At 42.7% G+C, this 20,832-nt stretch overlaps 1 protein-coding gene across 1 annotated transcript; it reads right to left on the bottom strand.

Moving 5' to 3' along the window:
• Positions 1-15,479: 15,479 nt before the first annotated feature.
• Positions 15,480-19,292, bottom strand: LOC141758405 (transcription factor Sox-9-B-like). The gene is made up of 3 exons (XM_074619769.1): positions 18,445-19,292; positions 17,975-18,225; positions 15,480-17,757 (listed from the first exon to the last, which is right to left on the bottom strand). The coding sequence occupies exons 1-3, from the start codon at positions 18,885-18,887 to the stop codon at positions 16,928-16,930; spliced, it is 1,524 nt and encodes a 507-aa protein (XP_074475870.1). The 5' UTR covers positions 18,888-19,292; the 3' UTR covers positions 15,480-16,927.
• Positions 19,293-20,832: the final 1,540 nt, after the last annotated feature.

Below are 20,832 nucleotides of genomic sequence, written 5' to 3' on the forward strand. Positions count from 1 at the left end.
CTACCCCCAGTCTTTATGCTAAGCTAGGCCAAACACATTCTGATTCCAGCTCTGTGCTGAACGCACAAATCAATCGTATCATCTCACTTTTGGGAAAAAAAAAAGAAGCCAATACGCATATTTCCCAAAATGTGGAACTTTGTTTAGAAGGTGCAGCCAGATGCTTATAAAGAAGATGAAATTGATGAAATCAACCTGTTCATTTGCAGCACTTTGTTTCTCCCCAAAACATGTTTATTTGCCGGTACAGAACAGCTGGTACTCTCCCTCTCTCCACGTCCCCCCACCCCATGTGGTGCAGTGCACCAGGCGCTCTGCAGACACGGTATGTTCTCCCTCCTTGCCGCCTCTACATCTGGCCGCGTTGTGTTGAACCTCCCAGCTCGGCCGACAGATAAGCCCCAGTGATGGATACGCGGTGTCACCATCCAAAGCCCTGCCTATCTATTACAGTGCACAGGCCGTTTCATGTGGTGGCTCTGTATGTATGGGTGAGCTGGTTTTCTGTGTGTGTGTGTGTGTGTGTGTGTGTTCCTTGGCAGGGAGGATGGTTCACATATTGGGTTGGTGGGTGTGTGAGGTGAGTGGGTGTTTGGAGGAGCTGTGACTGGAAAGGGAAATTATTAGTGGGAGTAGAAAAACGAAGCGTAGAGGAAGATATAGGGGGACAAAGTTGAGAGAGACAGATGGAGGGAGGCAGAGCCCAGAGATACAAATAAAGACAGAAATGAGTTTCGAACAGCGACAACTGTTCGAGTAGAAGTTATAATCTCCTGTTTTGTTGTATGAAAATAAAAATTTTGCAACTCCATTACCAGTTGCTTCCTGTAAATATCTAATATAAATCAATACTGATAACCAGTCCGGAACTAACAGGGAAAAATACGACACAATCTCAAATATCGTCCACAGAAAATGCAAGAAAACAGCTTGATCACCTTGTTTGATGACCTTTGACCTCTTGGAAGCGTGACGCCAAAATGTAGAGACTGAAATAGTTAACAAATTCATTCAAGCATCTACAGTATAAAGAGAGAATCTTTTTTTTGTGCTGGAACTGGATCTTTAAGTAGCTTCTGGGGGCTGAATATGTTTCTTGTCCTTTCCGTCTAAGCTTTGAACTCTGTTACACTCCTGGCTGTGCATCGGTGACTATGTCTACAGGCACACTAATATTACACTATTATTCAGAATATGACAATATTGTGAATTTGATACGGGTCGTGTAAACAGCATATTCTGCTTGGATATTCTGAATTAGGCCTTATTCCGAATGGAGCAATTCCAGATTAAGACATGTAGGATATGTTCATATTATTCAGGTTTTAGGAGCATTCTGTGGACATGTACACAGCGCATTCAGAATATACGTCTCAATTGGGATTTTTACGGCAGTTGGCGAAACACGGCCTCTTGCCCATTTCCGGCCAGCTCTGTGAGTTGTACAAAAACCAACCATTGGATATCAACAGTTTATTTGGATGTCACTGTGATCACTGATTATTTATTGGAAACATACATACAGTATGTAAATTGATTGTAATGTAGGATGTTGTATAACATAATGTATGTTATGGTATCATGTATTTTTATTTTTTTCTTAAAAGCCTAACCAAAGACAAGGTCTGCAAATTAGCTACGGCTGAAAGTCCTTTATACATTGCATCGTTTGCTCTTTAATTAGGTGTAACAATGCCTACATGTGTTGTCCCTGTCAAATTAATATGCGCAAATATCACAACTTCGACCTTTTCAAGAAGACGGTTGAAGGAGTATGAATGAGTCTGCACGGCTGCATGTAAACGGGGGTATTAGTGGGATATTCATGTCCACTAGCCATGGAAACCGCTAAGTGGGAATATTGTCTTTTTCGGAATAAGGACAAAAAACTGAATATTTTCTGCACGTAGTCAGTAAGTGATATTAAAGCAGGAGTATGTACATTTTGAAAGAATAAATCACATTTTCTTCCTCTCACAAATGAAACTCAATAAAGGGCGTTCTCATGTGCGTGCATAAGATAAACAAAACTGGGACCCACTCATAGTAAAACAGCTCCATAGCGCTATACTCCACAGGGAACCTTTAATGCAGGGTCTATTTAAGGGTCTTCAAAAGTGCTTGTTTTTGTTGTTATAGACACCCCAAAGATATTCAATTTAATGTCGCATAAGACAAAGAAAAGCATGCAGATCATCACAAATTGAGAAGCTAAAACTAAACACATTTTGGCTTAAAAAAAAAATTGTTAAAATGATTAATTGATGTGAGCAATTCATTTTCTTGTCCGTGGATTATTCATTTAATCATTTCAGCTCTAATTTCCACATCTTTCAAAAAATGATTTACCAGGCATAAACTGGCTGAAACATGAAGTGTCTGTGATCATATATGTGTGCTTAAGTTAGTGTTTGTGAGTGTGTGTTTCCGTGTGCAAAGCAGTATCTAGCCCTCTTTGCTCATTATCTAATAATTGTGGGATTTAACTGTGCCGTCCACTTTCACATCTCCATCAGTGATATGTTCAACTAGTGGGCAATAACTCATAGAAATTTATCAGCACCGTCCAGTTGTCAAGGCCCCTAGCAGCTCATAAACCTCCCCAACACACCGGTAGGAAGATTCAAGACCCCCGGTAGAACACTCAAGACTCCCATAAAGCTGCTGACCAGTAAGGAAGTGAGAGTAGCAGGCCTTTGATCAAGGGTTTTGAAAATCTGGGAAAGTGAATGAAAGATGTCCTACCTGTGCATCTCAGCTATAGTGCTATCAAGTAGCCAGCGAGCAAGGCATTTAGTCCCTCTGTGTGTATAGCGTACTTAGAGAAGACATGGACAGTGTTTTGTTCTCTACATTGCTGGGTTATGTGTTTCTGGTCCTACTGCTGGTTGTCTGTACTGTTGGGGAATTGGGGAACTGAAGCTTTTTTTTTACTCTGTATAAGAATGGTGAGTAGATGTAAAGGTAGAATCATTATATTCTCTATAGAACACACTGAAATGGGAAAATCTGGAAAAGTTAACATAGTGGAAAGCACCTGTCTTGTGGAAAGCATTGTACATACTGTACGTCAGAAGATTAGGAGAATAAAATGGCAAGATTTTACCTCTCATGCAAGAGAGTAGGGCTGCAACTCACAATTATTTTCACTGTTGATTAATCAGTTGATTATTTTTTTCAATCGATTAGTTGTTTGGTCTATATAAAATGTTAGAAAATGGAGAAAAATGACGATAAGTTTTCCCCAAAGCCCAAGATGACGTCCTCGGATGTCTTGTTTTTTTTCCACAACTCAAATATATTCAGTTTACTGTCATAGAGGAGCAAAGAAACCAGAAAATATTCACATCTAAGAAGCTGGAATTAGAGAATTTAGACATTTTTTTTTCTTAAAAAATGACTCAAACAGATTAATCGATTCTCAAAACAGCTGGCGATTAATTCAGTAGTTGACAAATAATTGATTAAACTATTCATTGCTGAAGCTCTAAAAGAGAGTGAAGATGGGATAAATTTATGTTCATGTTTATTTTTTATTCAAGACGACTCATCATAAATATTGTGACATTTTATATGAAGGGAAAAAGAGGGATTTTGATATAAAAACAATTTTTTTACATTTATTTGACATATGCCAAGAGGTGGCTTACATATTTTTCAAGTCATTGTGTGTATAAAAGTGCTTTATATTTGCTAAAGAGTAATCCCCAACTTTATATTAGTACATACAAAATCTCATAAATCTCGATATCCAATAATTTGTCCTGTTCAGTGTGATTTCTCCAACACTTCCGTAACTGCTTCAACTGTCTGCTGTCACCACAATCTTTTGAAGCTTTAGCTTCATCAATAAGTCTTTACACGTAGGCTGGGTTTCTAGAAACCGCTTCCAAATGTGGGAGGTCAAGTAGGGTCGCGTTCTGTTGCTGCAGGTTGAGGGTATGCATGTCAATATATGTCTAATACCCAGATAGATTAAAACAATCAGCTGATCATGTGGCATGTCTTGTCTCAGGAGAAAGACGTGAGACGGATGATGTGAACGGTGAAATGCAGGAAAAATGACACACATTGCTACCTGTTTCGACAGCGGCTGCTTGTAAACTGGTGGCACATCATGTTACTGGAAGGGTTGGTGTTCTGTTTATTTGGGTTTGTTTGGGTCAACCAGATGTTAGATCAGGTGAAGTTAACAGTCTATTTGAGTTGGGTCTGACTGTTATATTTTGAAAATTAGTTTATTCACAAGGTCCGTTTGGATCCAGTCCAAAATTTGCTCTTGAAGAAAAATTCTGTCTTCCTCTTTTCGTGCTGTAAAGCAATCCAGGCGTTTCTCCGCTAACATCCAGCCAGTGAGGTACTTGAACTTTACTTTTTTCATGCTACTTTATACTTCTACTTCACTGCATTTCAGAGAGAAATATTACTTCACTACCTTTTATCAGAAAGACTTAATCACTAGTTACTATAAAGGTTAAGATTTTAGATTGCAAAACATATAAGGAGTTTATAAAGTCAGATACAGTGCTTTACTAATAAACTCACCAGTAGTGTCTAAAATAAAATTGGCCGCATATTGACAAATAACTACATCTATACGATATCCAGAGCATGAATACAGCATCAAAGAACAATTCACTATATGTAAAGATATAGTTGAGTAATGTCTACCTGAGCACTGCTTTCAGTGTATGTTCGTGCATCTTAACATCCCCCAATGGCTAGCTAACGGCTGCCGCTCTGCTCCCGTACAGCGGTTACAGCTGATAACGCCGTCCCGACCGACGCCGACGTTTCGGAAGCGTAGCCCCCACCCTCTGGTTCCCCCTCAGGTTAACACTATTAGCTCTGTCAGTAGTGCTGCCTTAGTTTTCACTGTTAGCGCCGTTAGCACCGTTAGCTTCGAGCTGCCGGCCATGTTGAGAGCCGTGCGGAGGCAATAGAAATACTCCCAATCTCGCATTTGGCACCTTTAAGTAACATTTTGAATGCAGAACTTTAGAATGGAGTACTTTGATACAATTGTATACTTTTACTGAAGTAAAGGATCTGAATACTTCTTCCACCACTGCATCCAACCACAGCTGGAGAGTGGAGTGGAGACCCAAACAGACTGCAGATTTGATCAGCGATGGACATGTTTACTTACAGTAAAGTATATGAAACCCTGACTACATTAACTGATCTGATTGCACCAAACAACTGCAGCTTTCCACTTGTAGTCGTTCAGTTCACAGATGCTTGTTTCCACTGGAGACCTGCGACCCTGTGCTTCGACCCCCCCCAACTGTGTAAAAGTGTAGTAAAAGCTTCCAGACTGGCTTTTCCACATTGATGCACAGTTTCCGCTGTGATCAGTAGTGGCTTTTTAGGAGAGGGCCAGGAGGTTTGTAAAGGGAGGTCAACCAACACACACACACACACACACACACACACACAGAGGCCCGGGTCCACAGAGGAAGGAATAGTACACAGGGGCCCTCACACACATGAGATGACATGGAGGTGTATATATATCTATTTGTATGTGTGTGTTCATAACTACCCATGTGGTTATGTACTGGCGCATGTTTTGACTACAGTATGTCAGAGGGCTGCAGTAAAAGCAGCCCTGGAGCACCATAAAGCCAACTCTTACAGTACACGTTGTTGCCCCTCAGCTAAATAAGTAAAAACAATCCATTGTTTTTAATAATGAGTTGATTTTCAGACTGAGGCTCATGTTGTGTTTTTCATTTTCCCATGTTGCTGGATGGCAGCAGAAATGCAATTAAAGTCATTGCTTCATTAGGGCATGTTGCCTGTGAGCAGGAATTAAAAACACCACAGCACAGCTACAGTACCTTGTGGAGTACACACAGTTTTTTGTAGTAAACACACATACATATATATACAGTAACTAGAACTTAAAGCCCCAGCAATTAGAGCCCAATCAAATTTTCCTCCGTGCTTGTCAACAATCTTCCCCACATACATTTTTTTTCACTCATTTATCTCTTTATGTCCGCATGCTTCGACCGTCCACCATTTTCCAGAGTTGTTAGTCGGCATATTCTTTCTCTCTTTGTCTTTCTCCATCTGTCTGTTTTTTCTGTCTCTATCACAGGCTCTTGGTCTCTAACCCCTTGTTCTGCCTTTGTGCAGTATTTTGCATTTGAAAAGACCACCCATGGGTGCAGGAGGGGGGCAGATTCTCAGAGGAATTGGTTTAGAATATTAATTGTTTTTTTCTGTTTTCTCCTGGGAAAAACTACCCACATTAACACCGCCTGCCACTTTCATTTAAAGGGACCATATCATGCTAATTTTCAGGTCCATACTTGTGTTTTGGGTTTCTACTAGAACATGTTTACATGCTTTAATGTTCAAAAAATACATAATTTTTTTGTCATACAGTCAGTTTGAATATACCTGTATTCACCCTCTGTCTGAAACGCTCCATTTTAGCGCCTGTCTCTTTAAGACCCCCTTCCGAAAAAGCCCAGTCTGCACTGATTGGCTTGCAAGGAAAAATATGGTGCACCTTTGTAAAGGTAGTTCTTAAGCTGTGGCGGTATATTCTAACGAGCCTTCATGTGACATAGGAAGGGGAAACAAATCTGAATGGTTTATTATATCACGTTTGTCACATGTACTTGTATTGAAGAAATGCCCCCGACTTCATCACCCTAAAAAAAAAATTACTAATCCCTGAACAAAATCCACCATTTCAATAAAGTGATTCAATGTATTAAATTAGTTTTTATTTGGTTGAGTTTTTTTTTATGAATATAACTTGTTAGTTTCGTTAACATAAATAAAGTGATGATGTCTTTACAGATTTGCCAAACAAATGCTGATACATAATATGATCCCTTTTTTTTGTAACAACTAAATTAATTCCCTATAATAGTGTTCGAGCTGAAATCGATTTTTTGTTATTGTGGTTAAATAAATGTAATTCATGGTAATGTTGGAATTCTGCCCGTTAATACCGCTGCGGGCCTGTCTTTGTGTGCGTTTTTGACTGCGGTGAAAATGTTATTTTTGAAAGACTAAACGCCAACAAATATGGATCGAAGCAGAATATTGCGTTAGATTTTTCTACAAAGTAGCAAAAAAACATATTTTTTCAAATAGTTTTATACATACTTTTGCATAAATTATCCAGAAAGTGAGTCATGATTTTAGTTATACTTGAAAAAATCGAATTCTAACAACCTCAGAGCACCCCCTGTGATTTTTGACGCCCCTCCTAAGGGGTGCTTCCCCACTGTGTTGTCTTATTTCACTGTGTGTGGGTTGATGGGCACTCCAGACACCCGAATGTATGTGCAACAAGCAATGAAAAAGTTTTTTTTTTTCATGATATGTCCCCTTTAAGTCCCTACTCTGCCTTGACAAAATGCAAGCAAGGCTGATATTCGGTTCAAATCAAGCTAGTTAGCAGGGCTACTGTTCAGCTAGCTCCTGTAGTGCGAGTGCATTTTGCATTAGTTTCATCTGTCTTTTTAAAGTTTAAACAATTTCCTGGTGTTTACTATACATATTGTAATATAAATCAGTGTTTAGTACAGCTCTTGGTATTAGCATTTGAACCATGTGTGATTATAACAAAGATAAGCAATAGCTAGCTTGTTAGTAATTCTCGTGACATTTTCCCAGCAAAAGTGTTATTGGTCTTTCCAAATTGATATTATTTTGGGAATGAACTCATCTAAATGACCTTCCCTGTTCTTTTCAGAACTATATTCTTAGCTGCCACGTCACCCCGCACCACATTGTTGCGTCTGTAGTGACCTCAGAGATTGATGAGATAAACATCTCTCTCCGACCCTCCGTGCCCCACCAAATCCAGAGTTCCACCAGCGTCCGTCATGCTCCGTCTCTCAGAACTCACACTACACCAACAATAGTGTGGTCCTTTAATTGTCACCCATATCAAGACTATAACCGGACTACCCGTCTCGAAAGGGTATCGGATGGTAATCAGCACGGCAGCCTATACAGTTAGTGCTGTCGCTCAGAGCCTCTGACGTCACGTCGACATGCCTGTATGATTAGTTCTGGTTCAAATCCAGCTGACCTGCATTGTCACCCGTGATCAGCATCCTGCAAATGCCTGTAACGGGACAAACATTGTTCATTAAGAGTTTTTGCAGTATTGTAAATTAGAACTATGTGATGTGACGCAGGGGGAGGCGGTTAGAGGCTGGGGCTGCCATTCTGTCTGGAGCCTTGAATTTAGGATTTCTTTAGTATTATCAGGGTACACAGGGCTATAGATTATGAACACAGAAATATCTACCTACATATCTACCTTTTTAAAAAAATCAGTGATAGATTATTTTAAGTAACCTCCTTTTATCTATTGTCCATTTATGTCTCTTTGTGTTTACCCAACTCACTCGTTTACCTGATCAAGGTATGCCAACCCTGTCTCCTGAAAATTATTATTTTTGACTCATCACTCACTCATCTCCAACTGCTTATCCGGGGTCGGGTCGCGGGGGCAACAGCTCCAGCAGGGGACCCCAAACTTCCCTTTCCCAGGCCACATTAACCAGCTCTGACTGGGGGATCCCGAGGCGTTCCCAGGCCAGTGTGGAGATATAATCTCTCCACCTAGTCCTCCAGCTGGTCGTGCCAGGGGGCATCCTTACTAGATGCCCGAACCACCTCAGCTGGCTCCTTTCAACGCAAAGGAGTAGCGGCTCTACTCCGAGTCCGTCACGGATGACTGAGCTTATCACCTTATCTCTAAGGGAGACGCCAGCCACCCTCCTGAGAAAACCCATTTTGGACGCTTGTACTCGCGATCTAGTTGTTTCAGTCATGACCCAGCCCTCATGACCATAGGTGAGAGAAGGAACGAAGATTGACCGCTGCTCCGATTCTCCGGCCAATGTCACGTTCCATTGTCCCCTCACTCACGAACAAGACCCTGAGGCACTTGAACTCCTTGACTTGGGGTAAGGACTCATTCCCTACCCGGAGTAGGCAATCCATCGGTTTCCTGCTGAGAACCATGGCCTCAGATTTAGAGGTGCTGATCCTCATCCCGGCCGCTTCACACTCGGCTGCGAACCATTCCAGTGAGTGCTGGAGGTCAAAGACCGATGATGCCAACAGGACCACATCATCTGCAAAATATGGTTTTGGAGAAAATGTAATTACCCTGTGGATTTTGACGTATCTTCCAGCCCAAGAAAAGTGGTACATTGTTGTTTAGTTATGGAAAGATCATGAATTTAGTTAAATATTGTAAAAGTAAGTATTTCCTGTTTTATTGTTGACGTTTTTAACCAAAGCAACAGTCTCTCCCTAACCTTCACAAGTGTTTCGAGGCAGTTTTGGTTGCCTCTAGCCGATATTGTGGGGAATACAAATACGTCGACAGTGAACGTTTTTACCTTCTGTATGAATGTATCATGTGGTCATCAAAAACGAGCTCACTCAAAAAAATCCAGTTGGCAATACTTTTCTCTCTGTGTATTTGCTATTGCAAACATAATTTGAAGCAGACAGGGTTAGTCAAAGGGGATACTTTTAGATTTCCCAGTTTTGAGATTTTTGCCTCCAACACAATGGAGGCGAGGAATATTTAGGTTGTGGCGCTCACAGTATTGTGTATAAAACATCTCGACAATCTACAGATTTTACGGTGTTTTTGTTGGAACTTGGAAGTTATTTTCAGTTATTATTGTACAATTAGATGTTGTCTCTGCACTGTGCTCATGTAGAGATTGTGCTTTATTACAATCTGTGTGACTCTCCCATTACTTTCCTTGTACCTTTTATCATTCTTTTTACCTTATTTTCTCTTAAGTTATTGTTTTGGTTCGGTTTGTCTGTTTGTCATTATAGTAACGGAAAAACTGCTTGCCCATTTTTCATAAAACTTGGTGGAAGGCTGTAGCGTAGGCCATCAAATGTTGGAGTGTATAGACCTTGGCAGAGGTCTGCGCTCTTTCCGAGTGCCCTTCTGGATGGTTCATGGAGTGGTGACCTCACGTAACTCCGGCATAGCTCACCCAACTTAGACTTGAGAGAGGGTCTAACTGCCAGAAGACGTGCAAACACCTGCGTTGCTGTGCAGAACCTTTTCTAAGATTGTATCAGGGCTCACTCATCCACCAAGCAGAACCTGAATCAATGAAATGTGACCTTTTGCTTGTCACTCTTTTGGTTTCGTGTAGAACTCGCTCTGATCGACGTTTATTTGGCCGAGTCGGTGCTCGCGCCTCTGATGTGACGAGCCCTGTCTGCTTGGCTGTCTGCTGTGGAACACATCCGTATGAAACATGTCATCTGTCCTGTGCTTGTTACTACCATTTCCCCTGTCGTGCGAGCGCCGCGGAGACTGATGGCTTTTTCAGATGGGACCATGTGCTACTTGCTCCTGACCGCAGTCAACCAACCTACTCACCGCCACCTTTTTGATATCCCGCCACCTGCCTTTCCCTTCCTTGTTTACTCTGTTATCCCACCACTCTTCTCTAACTCTTTCTCTTTCGTTTCCTCAATATCTGAGGACTTAGTACTCTTACACTGCACAGGGTGAGATTTTCATGTAGAAGTGGGGCTAAACCCCAAATAACTGATGCACCCTCATTCACCTCCTTTGCCCAAATTAAATAGATTTTAAAGGTCCCATATTATGCTCATTTTCAGGTTCATACTTGTATTTTGTGTTTCTACTAGAACATGTTTACATGCTGTAATGTTCAAAAACACACTATTTTCCTCATACTGTCTGCCTGAATACACCTGTATTTATCCTCTGTCTGAAACGCTCCGTTTTAGTGCATTTCAATGGAATTGCAATGGAATTGCAATGGAATTGCAATGGAATTGCAATGGAATTGCGCTAGGCAACAGTTTGGGTCCATGTTTACTTCCTCTCAGCTGATGCTATTTACATACACTGCAACAGGAAATAAACCATTTAGAATGTTTACCTTTATCACTGTGTAATGGTCAAAATATTGTACATTTGTGACATCACAAATGGACAGAAATCCTGACGGCTTGTTTCAACGCACAATTTCTGAATACAGGCGTGTGTATTTCTCCGTATATTGAGCATTTTGATAGTTTAGCAGTATTTATATAGCACTTAAACCTGCTTTATAATGTAAAAGTCCTGAAAATCTCCCTTTTTACAATATGGGACCTTTAAATGACATATTTGTTATCTTAAATTCTCTATAATTTAGAATAACGTTATCTGGGTTTGAATAATGTTCTCCTGCAGAACATGAGTTTGTAATGGCTCGAAGATACTGCAGCCTCCTCATGCCACTTGTTTTGTTTTTTATTCAACCGTAGTTGAAGAAATGTTTAAATTATATTTTAGATTAGGCTCAAATACCATTTTTGTTTCATATTTTGTCCCTTTGGTCTCCTTGGCTGTGGAGCATTACAGACCAGGCAAGTTAGTAGAGGGTGCAGTTTACTCACATCATATAACATGGTGGATCTGAGGTCCTCAAAAAGGCTGTTCTCATACTCCGTTCGTAGCTATACTTACGAAAAGTAATGCACTGTAAGTCGTATATATCCCACGAAATCAGTGCACATTTAGTCCAAGTAATTGTGAACCAGGAAGTATAAAGAGTGACAAACGCTGTGTAGGGAGGAGGTTGTGGTGGATGGGTGGGTGAAAAAAATCACAGGACTTCAGCCCAGGAGACTGGTGTTCATGTCCCATTTGAAACCAGAAGTCAAACCTAACTTACATACTTCAGTTAAACCTCTTCTGTAATTAAATTAACCCAAACGTCGACTTATTTGTCAATAACTTCCGTACGTAAGTAACGCAAACTTCTGTAATTATATTAACCCATATGTTGACTTATTTGTCACATAACTTCCGTACTTAAGTAACGCCACTTTTGCAGTTATTTTAACCCAAACCACGATCTTTTCTTAAATCTAACCAAGTAGTTTTGTTGCCTAAACCTACCCAAGTTGTTTTTTATGAAGACGGAAGATTATTTTGAAAAGACTGTATGCATGTAACGTGCGAAAATGGACAGGTGTTGCTGGACATTCGTAGGAGAATGCTTGGAAAATAAGGAATAACTTTTCTTAAGAAATTATACAAACCATTGCGTGAGGATACGTTGTCTCAAAATACAGTAGCCTTTTTCTGCCATTTGTAACAACCATCATGCAAAAACAATCTGATGCTGCACGATGAACTGACCATGCGTTGTTGAAGACAAGGCACACTACAGTGTGTCTCTTTTTTTCACTTGGCAACTCTTCTTTCTGTTATACCTCTCTTTTTTAAAAACCAGTTGAGATAAAATCTCTTTTCAATAGTGATCTGGCCAAAAAGGAAGCAGCCTAAAGGTCACCAACTGTGTTCAATCACGTCATATGACCTTTGTCACCTTTCTGACTGACACATGTTGTTCCCAGAGACAGATTGATACTTCTTCCGTGTTCTTGCAGTCAACGTACTGTATCTTGTTTCTGCTGCATTTTTCTTTGCGTGTCAAGAGTCACATAGACACATCCATCATCCGACTGTGTCGACCTGTTGGCATATTGGAAATCAAAATGTAAAGTCATATCAGTAACAGAAACGCTCAAACCTCTGCTTTTATCATCTCATAGCTACGATAACCCCAAACCTTTTTTTATTCCAAATAAGTCCTCATGGGGACGGAGCTGTCAGGCCATCAGCAACCATGCGGTACAAAGTGAGTCTTGGCCACTCCTCCGTCTCACTCGTTGGACTCCTCCATGAATAGAGTGTTCACAAGCCGCCTCCAATGAGTATGAAAACACTGTGTCGCCTAACACATAATCCACATCATAGGAAAATGGTGTTTGGTCCCGCGGCAGCGTGACATCACTCAGTGTTTCCCCTACTTGACCTTTGTCAGATGGCAGCGCCGAGGACCCGAGGGGAGGGCTCTGCCGTCGAGCAGCTTGTGCCCGCTCGGACGTTCAATATCTAATATTTTCATAATGAGAAACAACCGAAAGCAGAACATAGAGAGTTCTGTATGATGTCCTTGCTTTCTGACTTGGTAATTAGTTGTGATAGTTGGGTAACGGATGCTCTGCTTGAAGGGACACCAAGAACATATCCACTGTTCCGTAACGTATAAGTCGTACAATGCTCAGACATTTCCACTCATTCGGTTCTCCAAACCATGAGAACATAATGAAAGGCCGTCCTGGTAGCCTAGAGTTTAAGATGCATACCATATAACCTCAATGTACCCAGTAAGAGTCCAACTGGGGACTGTTGCTGCATGTTATACCCCACTCTCTCTCTCTCTCTCTCTCTCTCTCTCTCTCTCTCTCTCTCTCTCTCTCTCTCTCTCCACGTGCCCTGTCTTTAGCTGTGCTGTCAGCTGACGATTCCCCGCATATGCACCCTGAGTTACTAAGCCAGAGCTTTCACTGTATCACTGAGCACCTTAGGAGCCTTGTTCCACGATTGTCATGCCTAACTGCCCCGCTAGTGGGGCAGCTGAGCTGAAAATTCATAACTAGAATGGCACTCGGAGAGCGCAGACCTCCGCTACCCTCTCTGTTCAGCTTGCGCCATCATCCACGTGTATTTTTTGTTTATGTTGAGATCAGCTGTACGTAGCGGAGCCGCGTAAAACACTTTATTCAAACTGGACAGAAACAAAATAAAACTCACCTAAACCGTCGTCGTTACTCTTTCCAACAAGAGTCAAGTGGGGTTTGGTCGAACTCAACTATAATTTCACCGAGTTTAATGTGAAAAAACACAGATTCTACAGTTGTCCCCTCCCCCCCCCCCCACCCTCTGCTTTCTCTCTCTGAAGGAAAGAAGACGGGGTCATGCGTCATCAACGCGCCATCAGTTACACTGCGCATGTGTTATACCCAGAGGTCTTATTGTTCTGGCTTATCAGAACCCTTAAAAAAATTCCTGAATCCGGATCATGATCCGGATCACCACCAAAATTGAATGGATTGTTCATTGTGTCACACCCCATCCTTCCAAAAAATTACATTCAAATCCATAACGGACTTTTGGATTGATCCTCCAAACGGACAAACCAACAAACAAACCAACGCCGGTGAAAACATAACCTCCTTCCTATGCCTTTGGCTTTGGCGGAGGTAACAATTGTGCATTTTGTGATAAAATGAACAAATTTGGCACAGACATAGATTTATATGTTATATAAAGATATAGATATCGGTGTGCTGCAAATTTGGCCCCTGAAGGCCATGGCAGCCATTTTTCAAAATGGCCAACAAATAGGTGCTAAATATTCCTAATTCCTGCAGAAAACTGATTTTATGACTCTTGATGATTTCCATGGTGTGTTCAAGCTGATTAGATCAGATGTCAGAAGATCACAGACATGTTTTTTTCCCTCTTTATTTCTTCAGTGCTTTTTAAAAGGTTTTAACCTGAGAAAAATGTGAAAACAAAATAAAAGTAGCAAGGGTCACTTCAGGGTCAAACTTCACCCCCATGCCTTCATAGGCATGTATGTAGCAATATTTCTGTAATTTTTACTGCTCATGAAAAGTGAAATGTACCGATGGAAAGCTGAAGATCTTGCCGTTCTATAGATGTATTGGTTGTCATTCTATCATGAAGTCAAGGGGGTGAAGTTTGACCCTGAAGTGACCATGCTCCTTTTATTTTTGTTCTTCTCAGGGTAAAGGCTTTTAAAAAGTACCCTTAAGAAAATAAAGAGGGAAAAAAACATGTCTGAGATCTGATCAGATCAGTTTGAACACACCTTGGAAATCATCAAGTCATAAAATCAGTTTTCTTCAACATTTTGAAATATTAAGCGCTTGTTTGGCGGCCATTTTGAAAATTTGCAGCTTAAGAACGTCGGTGAGGACGGTGAAAAAAGTTGGTTTAGAGCCCTGGCCCTCAGGGGCCAAATTTGCAGTGCCCCCAAAATCTGTATCTTTTCATCTCTTCATCTGTGCCAAATTTGTTACTTTTATCGCAAAATGCACAATTGTTATGTTTAACCTCCTTGCTATTATGGGGTTGAACAGCCCATCTGGAGCTAAAACATGACAGTAACCTGAGCTGGAGTTCTGAGGTTTTTCACAGGACGTCGTTCTCATGCACATGAGTGCAAAGCTTTAAGAGCTAAAAGTCTCTGTTACTGTTTGTATGAATCTCTTCCTCCCCTACCAGGATTGTATCTAACCACTTTCCCCAAGTTTCTTCTATTGAAATCAATTCTGATTACTTTCAGTAGTTTTACAGCCCTCGCTGATATATGGACTGCCCCCCCTCCAGGCCCCCTAGAGCCTCACAACCCCCTGCTGCTACCAGCTGACGGGGAGAGAGGGAGGAAGAAAATAAAAGCAGGGAGGAAAAAAAACAAGGCTTCTGGGAAAACAAACACTAGTCCTGCTTCTTGGCACTCGTCTCTTAACCCTTTCACTGACTCTGGAAAACACAACGATCTGTTGGAAGGTGGTTATTCAGGAGTTTTATCCTGAGGGACAAATGACAGAACTTTCATTTGTTTTTAATAGCATTTTCATTTTTTTATTGCAAATACATATACAAAAGGTTTCTTTAAAGACAGTACAAATACATGGCAAGATCATAGAAGAAGAAAAACAAGAGTATTGGGAACATCAGTTCTTTGATATTGAGAGAAAAAGGAAATGGAGCTCGTGGAGCAGAAAGGTTCGACGGTCCCTCTGGTGATCGCACGAACGAAAAAAAGCCCAACAGAAAAAATAAAACCTTGTAACTGAGATAACATTTTCCAGTTCTTTCCGCCATAGTTTAAAAAGTCCAACTCAAAAGAAAATTCACAAATAAAAAATACACAATTCGTTAGATAGCCCCCTCCCCCCCTCCCGACCCCTCAGAAAAAAAGGCAAATACATAATTAAAATAGACATTTAGATAAGATAAATAAAAAATAAAAACATACGATTACAGCGTGTACCATTTTTTTCTAAGTACCCCCTGGGTTTAAAATAAAAAATTCCAAAAAAAAGGGGAAATTATATGCCGTCTACATTTGCAAAATTCATTAGTTATAAGAATAGTATGCAAAATAATTACTTTGAAATAAAATTAAAGCTAATAAATAAATAAACTGAAGGTTAAGGGAGTGTTTTGGACACCAGCATGGTGGGAGACTGCACCGGGGGGGGGGAGGTTGAAGGGGTCAAAGGTGACTTCCTGTAGCTGTCAAACACTCGCTGTTGGACGGTAAGTGTAATCTCAGCTGTGGCCGTTGCAAACACACACACACACACACACACACACACACACACACACATACACACACATACAAAAAGTGTAAAAAATCCAAGGCACGGATGGTGGAAAGGGCTGCAGTCTCCCTCCGTCGAGACAGTTGTGAAACCAAGCCGCCTCTCTCTTTCTCTGTATTGCCTAATAGCTTTTCAGATGGATGATTATGACACATAACTCGAGGAAACAAATCAACAGCTTAAATACAAACCATACTTGCTGAATGGTACCAAGCAAAACATAACAAATAAAACAGAAATCCTTGTATGAAATCGAAGCAGATAACGGCGCCACCGTGAGTGGTTAACTGCTGAACTGTTTCAAATATAAAGCTTTTTGTTTTATATCTACAGGTACAAATAATTAACCCCTCCACCCCCACCCCTGGGTTACAAACTGCCAGCGTATGAAGGAATAAACCAAAAACAAAAAGAAACATACACAGTACCTACTGGAATATCAACAATCAATAAGTCCTCACAGAGGATTTTTCCTAAGTCTCTTCATCTCTCTAAAAATATATATATAGTTTCTATCAATAGCAAGGCACGACGTGAGCCAATCACAAGTCCAGCTCCTCTTCTTCTTCTTCGTATTCAAGTGTCTGAGTCAGGGAGCGGAACTCTCCCTGCGGTAAAGTGTTCTGTATGTCAGATATGTGTGTGGCTGTACATGTCTGTGTTGTCTCTCTCAGGGTCTGGTGAGCTGGGTGTAAACCGGAGCCTGGTCCCAGTGCCCGGGGCTGCTCTGAGGGATGGAGGGCACCCCCGAGTTGTCGGCGATGGGCGTGTACATGGGCCTCTGGCTGGGGCTGCCCATGTAGCTGAAAGTCGAGTAGAGCCCCGAGCCCTGCCCCGCCCCCGCGTGGCTGTAGTAGGACGCGGCTGCGTTGGCGACGGCGGCGGCGGCGGCCCCACCCCCCTGGTGGTCGGGGGAGTAGTCGTACTGCTGCGCCCTGGAGATGGCCGGGTAGGAGGAGGAGGGGGGGCTGTAGTGCTGCAGGTTGAAGGGGCTGTAGGCGACGTGCTGCGGGGAGCCCTGCTGCTCGGTGTAGTGGCTCGGGCTCAGCTGCTCCGTCTTGATCTGGGTTCTGTGCTGGTTCTGAGCCGCCTCGGTGCCGCCGCTCCCCAAAGGGGTCAGACCGTGCTGCTGTCCCTGCTGGTTCTGGCTTTTCGCCAACCAGGCTGCGGCGGCTCCCGCCTGCGGGCTGACTGGAGCGCCGCCGCTGCTGCTGATGCTGTAGCTGCCGGTGTAGGCGACCGCTGTGGCGTTGCTAGCGGAGCCGGGGTGCCCGTTGGGCGGGAGGTACTGGTCGAACTCGTTGACGTCGAAGGTCTCGATGTGGGAGATGACATCGCTGCTGAGCTCGCCGATGTCCACGTCGCGGAAGTCGATGTTGAGCTGGCGCCCGCCGGGCCCCTCGGTCAGGGAGCGGAGGCCACCTTCACGCTTTAGGTCCATCTTGCCTGAGCTCACATCAGTCTTTGGGGTGGTGGGGGGAGTAGGGGGCCCCTGGGAGCCTGGAAGATACAAAAAATATGACACAGATTAGATTTTTGTTTCTGCCTTTAAGTTATTTTTAACCAAACCTATCAGATTGGGGAATTATTCAACTTGTTATGACTTTTGAATGATCTTCAGAGAAAAAAGTGGAGAACATGAGACATTCAAAGCAGCACTGAGGTAAATATCAGACTACTTAAAGGGACTGAAAACCACTTCTCTCCTCCTGCTCACCTGAGTGCTCACTAGGAGAGTGCACCTCTCCCATGCTGGAGGCCGGAGAGTCCGCCTGCTGCAGAGCTTTGAAGATGGCGTTTGGTGAGATGTGCGTCTGCTCGCTGCCGTCCTCCGACTCGCTCTGCCCGTTCTTCACCGACTTCCTCCGCCGGGGCTGGTACTTGTAGTCCGGGTGATCCTTCTTGTGCTGCACCCGGAGCCGCTCCGCCTCCTCCACGAACGGCCGCTTCTCACCCTCGTTGAGAAGTCTGCGCGTAAAAAGCATAATTAAGTAACCAAAAACTATTAACGGCGCACTACTTTACTCTATTCCAACATAAACTATGTCAATAATTAAAACCACAGAGCTGAATTAGTCTGCAGAGAAGATAATGTGTAAATTTACAACACAGAAACTAGGTCAAATAAAAGAAACACCTTACATCCTAAACTGGTGCGTAAAAGCTGCAAAGCTGATTCCCACTCACCTCCAGAGTTTGCCCAGAGTCTTGCTGAGCTCTGCGTTGTGCAGGTGCGGGTATTGATCCGCCAGCTTCCTCCGCGCAGCCTGCGCCCACACCATGAAGGCGTTCATCGGTCTCTTCACGTGCGGCTTGTTCTTTGAAGATCCGTTCACGCGCACCGGCATGGGCACGAGGGTCCAGTCGTAGCCCTTGAGCACCTGCGACACGGCCTCGCGGATGCACGCTGGGAACTTGTCGTCGTCTTCCTTCTTGAAGTCCCCGTCCACTTCCACGTCCACGCCGAGCAGCAGCCCGTTCTCCGACGGCCGGGTGTTCTCGGTGTCGGAGCCCGAGCCCGACGGGCACGGGGAGCCCGCGGAGTCCTCGGACATGGTCGGGCTCGGGACGTCGGAGAGACACTTGTCTTGTTCCTCCGTCATCTTCAGGTAAGGGTCGAGGAGATTCATACGAACAACCGGGTTTGGTGCCAAATTACGCGTGAAACGGGTAGTTGGGGGAGTTGTTTCTGCTTTTCTCGCCAGAGGAAAAAAAAGTCACTAAATGGACTTCACCTTGCCAGGATGAGTTTGATGCAAAGTCTTTCAGCTGAGAGAAGAAAAACTCTCTTTTGCTCCGGTGCGTAAAACCGGTTCGTCTTTACGCACGAAGTTTCACACAGACTCCTAGGGTGAGTGCGTTTTCTGCAAGCGGGTCCTCACTTGAAAAGGGCAAAAAAAAACACACACAAGCCAGCCTGTTCAGAGTTTACCTTCAACTCTGCAGGATGAAACGGTAAAGTTCTCCTCTCTCTCTTCTCTTGGTCTCCAAGTACAATCCCCAGGACGCGTGAGTGCTTTGAACTGCAGACGTTTCGCACGCGGGCTTTATAAGAGCGTTGCCATGCCGCACAGGAAAGCCCGAATCTGATTGGACGACAGTCTGTGACGCCAAAGTGAAGGAATTTGATCCCATTTCACCCCTCCTTCCACTAACCAGCCACACAAAACACACACAGACACTTTCTCTCAAACATACACACACACACGCACACACTGCCCACGAGCCAGTATATATGCAGTTTAATCCCGGCTGGATTTTCCTATAGATACTTACAAGGCTGTGTATGGAAAGAAACATCTAATCAGACATATGGAATCCATTTATTTATACTCTAATTGACTGAAAGTGATTTTTATTATGACGGAAAACACTGAAAGAGAATAAATTAATTGCAAAAGACCCTAAAAATCTGTCCAAAAAGAAATATTATCAGTAAAACTATGTAATTTATGACATTTAGCTGGTATACATACTTTCTATTCCTACTTTTAAAACATTTTCTTGTGTTTCTAAGTGTCTTTCTCCACACTGGATCCATAGCTACAGTTACACCATGTGGTCAATAGGGGGAGACAGCAGTCTATAGGAACCCAGTAAGCTTCCTCCCTATCCTTGCTGAGAGCAGGAGGAGGGAGAGGGAGAGGGAGCTCCAGCAGACTGCTGCTGCAGGGCAACAGTTGCTGTCAAACATCAGCTCCTGATTTGTATCGCTCATCTCATTTCCCACAACAGAGCAAAGATCAGGTGAATGGTGAATTCTGTGAAATTTGCTGACTGGTCAAATTCCAAACTGGCCTTACCTTTTTTTTTTTTTATCAAAAGTTCTCTATAAAGTTGATTTTAAGAGTTGTTGTTACACAGTATTATAACTTTATATCCATTTTGGAATCATCAATATTTGAAACTGAACTTACATGGTATCATTTGCTCCTTTGGTGTCCATTCTTCTCGTCAGATATACATTTTTCGTAAATGTTGTAAAAGAACACACAACACATTTTTAGCATCCAAAATAGTGGCATTGCTACAAGTATCAGAGGAAGCATTGAGATCCTTTACTTAAGTAAAAGTAGCAATAAATACCCCATTACAAGTAAAAGTCCTGCATTCAAAAACTTAAAGGGTAACTACTTCATACATGTTATTCCTATGGTCTAAGGGAGTCCAAAAAATATTAGTAAACATGAACAACTCTCTCCCAAATCCAAAAACTAGTGCCAAAACTCAAACTTGTGATGTCATAGGGTTAGCCCCACTGACTAGCTCACGGCTGCTGCTCTGCACTGCGCTCATACGGCGGTTACGGCGGTTACAGCTGATAACGCCGTCCCGACCACTGGCACTGTCGCTGAGGCATAGCGCTCACCCTCCAGTTCCCCCGTCAGGTTAACACTGTTAGCTCTGTTAGCAGTGTTGCCATTGTTTTCACGGTTGGCAGAGTTAGCAAAGAGTATAAAAGCAAAGTGACGAAACTCCCGTCTTTTTTTTACAACAGCTGCTGCCGCCATATTGGACTAAAAACGCTTATTATATTATATTATAGTTTATTGTTCAACACAGGCCATTTCGGTA

Source organism: Sebastes fasciatus, chromosome 20 (assembly GCF_043250625.1).
Source record: "Sebastes fasciatus isolate fSebFas1 chromosome 20, fSebFas1.pri, whole genome shotgun sequence".
Classification (NCBI taxonomy): Eukaryota; Metazoa; Chordata; class Actinopteri; order Perciformes; family Sebastidae; genus Sebastes; species Sebastes fasciatus.